This window comes from Channa argus, chromosome 9 (assembly GCF_033026475.1).
Source record: "Channa argus isolate prfri chromosome 9, Channa argus male v1.0, whole genome shotgun sequence".
NCBI classification, from domain to species: Eukaryota; Metazoa; Chordata; class Actinopteri; order Anabantiformes; family Channidae; genus Channa; species Channa argus.
Window position 1 is genome coordinate 13,476,294 of NC_090205.1, and position 6,000 is coordinate 13,482,293.

General features: G+C 41.5%; 1 protein-coding gene across 2 annotated transcripts in view; it reads right to left on the reverse strand.

The window, feature by feature from the left end:
- The window catches only part of LOC137133370 (anosmin-1), a 41,036-nt gene extending 35,273 nt beyond the window's left edge, over window positions 1–5,763 (reverse strand). For both annotated transcript variants that reach the window (XM_067516912.1, XM_067516911.1), the window contains exon 1: window positions 5,498–5,763. In XM_067516912.1, the coding sequence (XP_067373013.1) occupies window positions 5,498–5,689 (192 nt within the window). In that variant the 5' untranslated portion in view covers window positions 5,690–5,763. The remainder of the gene's footprint in view (window positions 1–5,497) is intronic.
- Window positions 5,764–6,000: the final 237 nt, after the last annotated feature.

The following is a 6,000-nucleotide window of genomic DNA, read 5'->3' on the forward strand; positions in this document are numbered from 1 at the left end:
TCGTGTCTGCTACCATGGCTTTAATGTAAATTACTCACATCCAAGGCCGTGAAAGTCAGTGCGGACTCTCAGTATACAGATGTCTATGTGCAGCCTAAAAATGTTTATGTGGACTGTTCATATTTAGTATATGCTCATTTCATGCATTGAAGGTATGCAAAATTTACCTCTATATCTTTGACACCAGTAGCGGACTGAAGCTGCCTGAGGGACAGGGGCAAAGGATAACCCAAATAGGAAATGAATGAGAACCAATGAGTTTTGAGAAAAATTGTTGACAGCTGATAGAGGACGCTGATAGAGGATACATTGTTGTTATGCTTCTAGTTTCCCAGGGGAAAAAAAAACATTAATAGGCATACATCATGTGTGAGTGGACTCAAACAGCACATTGCAGGGCACTTCCTCACCTTTGCTCTACTGAAAGGTCACTAAAGACAGCCCTTCGTTGCATACGCTATTTGAGAGGTACAATACGCAAAATGTAATTTTTCATTACTTTCATTTAACTTCTGGGGAAAATATCTGGCTGCACATGTTCAGCAAATAGTTGCTAACTTGGTCTGCTGTTTTTATTGAGGAGAAGCTGGGGTACAGTACAGTTTTTCAGCTAACAACAGCTGCAAATGAAACAAGAGTGAGTGATCTGAGTAAACATGGGCAGTAAAGTTGCAGGCTTTAAACCCAAAACAAAGAGCTCAAAGAAGCTAAAAATGTCACTGGAGTTGAGTGAAACGGCAGTCAGATGATTATTTAATATTTAATACGTTAATATCAGGTATCAATTAGTTGTTTGAAGTCCCTATGACTCTTGTTGCTCTATTTTTTACACTTCTTAATAACTGATTAAAATTAAAATACAAATATTCTCAATAGCTATGACTTGATACATCAGTGGATGCCATCCTAGTTGATAACCTATGTCGTACCTTCTGATTTGGATGTTGTCTCTACATTTCTATTCAGGCAATGAACCAGCAGGTTACAGCCAAACTTTAGGGGTCTGCAGGCAAAAAGTCTGCTTAAGTTCAATGTCAAGTTCAAAGCCTTTTCCCACAATGTAATCCAGAAGAAATTTCCCATGAGACCTTAGGAGAGAACTTATCATTAAAGGGTTTAATTTGACATACAGTACCAGTTAGCGCTGTGCTTTTAGTGTCAAGGATAATGGCCAAATGGCTTCAAAGGAATCTATGACTATATGGTCACGTCTTCAGAGAAGTTCTTCCACAAAAAACTGCAGATAAGGATGAAAAAATTTGGGGCTGAGTGCCAAGGAGACTAGGATATCTTGTTTCAATTTGTTACCAAATCGAAAATGAGCACTAACTTGACTGAAGAGCTCAGTGTGTATTGGAAGGTTTCTGGCTATTCAGTAAAATAGAGCAACTTCACTCTGTTTGACTTAAGTTGATTAAAATGTGAATTATTCCTTAAAAGGTGCATCATTCTATGCTGAACCGCAAGATTAAAATCCTTGTGAAGCTCACCAACTATGAAAAATTGACAGTCCAACCAAGTCAAACTGTTGCTGACATCAAATAAAACCAACAGGGGGAGTCATTGTCTCGAAATAATTTATACAGATTGTCACAACTCTTGTCCATGTCCTAAATCATCAATCCTGTATTTGACACCTTTTTTCGTGCATCTATCAACAGCGACAGGGCCAGATTCACATAGGAACTAAATTTGCTATGTGACAGCATTGGTATAGCAGAGAAGCTCAGCATGATGTTGCCCCAGCTGTCCAGGCCTGACCCCACCATGTCAGGGACCAACGGGGGAATAATTATAGGTCAGGACTTCATCCCTCTGACTCACCATGACATTCCTCTGCAGTCTCAACATTATGCAGTGCTGAGGACTGTCAAGGACTTCAGTGAATGAATGCTTTCCAGATATCCTCCTGTGTGACTAGGGTCGGGACAGGAGGCCAGACAGTGGTCTGTGAAGTGAACTCGCAGCTTTGTTAGCGACACTGGTGGAATGATGTAAACAGGGGTTTTATCAGAGATACATGTTTGCTGAGAAATCAGAGCAGGTGGCCATGGGCATGTTGTATTGTCTAGAAAACTGTGGGGAACCTGAACAAAACCCCTTTTTATCTTTGAGGATAGCATTCCCCTTTGAAAATGGGAATCTTTTGTTTCCTGTGGGCATCTGATTTGGTTTGAATTGATCTCAGGTTCCACTGGTGAAGTGTTTTTGAATGTCTATACGTTGCTTCTTATCTTGACGGCATGTTTTTACTGGAAAATACTGTTGGTCTGTGAGACATTGTACATTTCTGGCCAAGTAAACATGAGCCAGGACTTCAAAGGACAGAGGTGTCTCTGTGTGGCTTTTGACAGCTCAGGGGTCCTTAGACAACACCAAAATAACCTCTTGTTAAGGGCACATACAGCACTAAAATAAAAGGCTTCACGATTTAAGCTTTGACTTGAGTGGGTGTGAGGGCTGTGGTCATTCTAGTCATCAATTATTCACCTTTAAATGAATTATTTGACAGGGTCTCTGAATGTGAGCTAATGTGTTCGGTGCCCTGTAACAAGAATTGGGGTTTCGAAATCTCTAACAAAAGTGGTGTAAAGTTGTCTCCGTTTTGGAATGAAAGCTATTTGTCAAATGAGGTAGTTCGGGGTGTAGCAGCATTGGGGGCTGAGATTTACAGACAGGACTGTCATGGTTTAAAAGCATTTACAGTGAGGGGAGGCCAACCAACATAGACCTCTATTCATCCGCTGTCTTCACTAATGAAAAACTCCACACACGAGACGAGTACTGGCTGAGGTTTGATTCCACCGCAGGTTATTTAATATCAAAGGCAAAAACAAGGGGACACGGAAAAAGTACTTTCCAATGTTTTTTCTTCCCCTTGCTTAAAATACAAATCTCCCAAGCAAGATGCTTAGATTTTACAGTGCAGCCCATTCGAAATGAATGACTGAATTTAAAAAGTTAGGTTTTTATTGCTTTGAATGTAATAACAAAGTCTCATGGACACACCTTGTTTTTGGCTTCATGGTTCCCCCACATAAATAATCCACTACAAGGGTGATGCTTTCAGAATACATTATTGCACAGGGCTCCCAGCTCGCTCTTAATATTTTAAAGTGTCCGAGGCTAATATTTACAGCTGGGTGTTCCCCTCTGTCTATTGTACTAGGGTGACAACTTCCCCAAAAGTGGCGTAAAATGTCAATAAATCTGTATTTGGAAATGCTATTACATCAATAAATTTAGAGTTTCCACAAATCTGACAACCACTGAAGTACCCATAGGTTTCCTAACTCTGTGCTTGTTTCCATTTCATACTAATTCATAATTGCAACAAATGAAACAAAGTCTCTGATTTGTCCTCTGATTCAGACACATAAAAAGGAAAGACGCGTGGGTGTTCATAACATCTGCAAGTGGTAAATTCTCCAAGTGTCATTCCAGTACACAGAATGATTAAATTAAAGTTGATATGAAAAACAGTTTCAACTTCCAGCTGCAAAATGTGTTATAAGGAACCGATTTCTCTTGTACCCTAACCAAAATAAGTAGTGGTCCACATAGATTACTAAATATTGAGCAGACACTGTAAAATACTAAGAAACAGTAGGCAAAAGTTACTGCATTGACATCGAGCCCAGGCATTTCATTTCCATTAAAATGGAATGTGTTGTATGTCTTGGTTTTCCTGTTAGGTATTAAATGACCCCTGAAGGATGTCCGAGTTGCATTAAGAGGTCTGTCGTCTCAATCACGGGAGTAGAGCTCTGAGCTGCCTGTCGACCCGTTTCTGTAACAAGATCAGGCAGGGGAAGCAGATCCACCTGTAGGTTGTGCTGACAGAGCATGCTCCAGTGTTGAGGCAACAGTACATTAGAGGTTATCACGTTTAGCACAACTGGGCCCCAGCATTTAGCAGGAAAGCGTCCTCGGCAGAGCAGCCTCTCAGTGATAGCTCAGTGTGGATCCTCGTGCATTTGAGGTGTGATGCTGGCATTTATTGGCAGGGCCAGGGGGTAGAGGGCAGGGGGGAAAGAGACATATGTTTTTGCAGCTGACCAGACCCCCCATTTTCACATGAAAGGAGTGTTGAGAACACAGTGCTTAAGCCAGACCTTGCAGATTATCAACAATTGTTTCTATTCTTAAACCCACAAGCTTCCTCAAACACCCTTCCTTATCACTAACCACAGAAATACCCCTCTCTTTACAAAAATACCCTTTTCTCTTTTTCCTCTCACTGAATAATGCTGCCTCACACTCTGACGCTCTGCAGTCAATTATATCGACTATTAGCTGTTCATTAGAGGTGAGACTTCCATCAGTTATTTGACTTCTCACTTAGGTGGTGACTAATTTATTTCCACACCATAGCAACCCAAAGGGCAACAACATGCGCTCGGAATTTTCAAGAAAACAAATCTCTGACCCCATTTGCCAAGTTGTGTTTAAGGAAACACTGTTTTCAATCTGTGTCCCTTGGATGCAAAGCACTGCTAGTTTTCTGTCCTACTGGGATGTTAAGTGCAGTTAATTCCATTCATCCTTCACCACATGTAGCACCCCAAACCAGGTCTCTGTGTCCCATGAAGGAACTGTAACAAGAACAACTGCACTGGATCTGGATTATTCAAAGTAAACTTAATTTGTAACAAAAAAACAAACAAACTACATTGTTTCTGGAGAATAACAGATTCATTAATTCATGTTGAAAAAAGACCTGCCTTGCAAATGCAAATGAAGCCCGTATAAAGGCAGTCACCAGAAAGATTGCTGGTGAAAAGTAGCAGAGAGGAGAAGGATCAGTGACCAGTCTTTTCCTCTGGAGTCCTGTAGAACAGTGTGTCCAGTGGAGCATGAAAAACAACTTCTGACACTGTAAACCAAATCATCCAAACTACACAACTAATTTATAGTAGCTTCAAACATTGTCTGCATCACAATATGATGTGCTGGGGAGACTAATGTTAAATCTTCACTAAGAACACCTAATGCAGTGGTCCTCCCATGTGAGAACAGCACAGATGGCTTACAATTAGCTATTACTATTATATACTATATACTTATATACTATTTTGCAGTCATTAACACTAAAAAGCCTCCATCATTCTACACCCTTAAAAAATACTGCAGTATATATGTTAAAGCGTCACACTCTAGACACATAAGCGACTTGTGATAATCCTGTATGTGCCAACTTTGAAAGCAAATGTAACCTTCATGCAGAGGTTTATCTGCAACTGGTGTTATCCGTATAGAAAGCTCTCATTTATGTGTCAGTGATCATTGCTGATAGAAACCCAAACTAACGAAGTATTCCAGCACCATTAGTGACTGCTCCACTCTGCTCACAATGGGCTCAAGAGAAACAGGTTTGACTTATGTGGGCAGCATCGACCAGCACATTGTGGGTTTATAGAATAATTCAGCGCCTGTTTTGTTTCTGATTTTTAGCGTCCTGCTAGGAGTTTGAGTGACAGTCACCGCATGCTCGTACCTGGGAGTGCTTGAAAAAAGCAGAGATGCGAGTGATGTGCAGGCTGAGGCATCTCGACGCGCATCTTGCTCGGGAAATACTAGCAGTAAAGAAAGAGTCGTCCTGCTTCCTCGCAGACACACTTCCCGGGCTCATTAACGCCGTAATCCATAAACACAGGGTCACGCACACGTTCAGGCTCCTACAAAACATGGTCCCGCGGTTGTGTATTTAATCCCTCCACGGATCGGACAATACTGCGTTCAGCCTCCACCGGAGAAACTAAAGAAACTTCAATTATACACTGGGGAGGAGTCAGGAGCTCACGGGCTCTGTGATTTGAGGATCCCGTGGTGACTGACAGACACGAGGAGCGTTAAAGCAGGTAGCCTGCTGCATAGTCCTGCACGCTGGTCAAAGCATGAACGGGTGGCTCAGTGAGCATGCATGTAAGGAGGAAGAAAGGGATGTATGAATGCAAATCATGGGGTTTAGGTTTGTAATAGACTCCGAATTTGTAAACA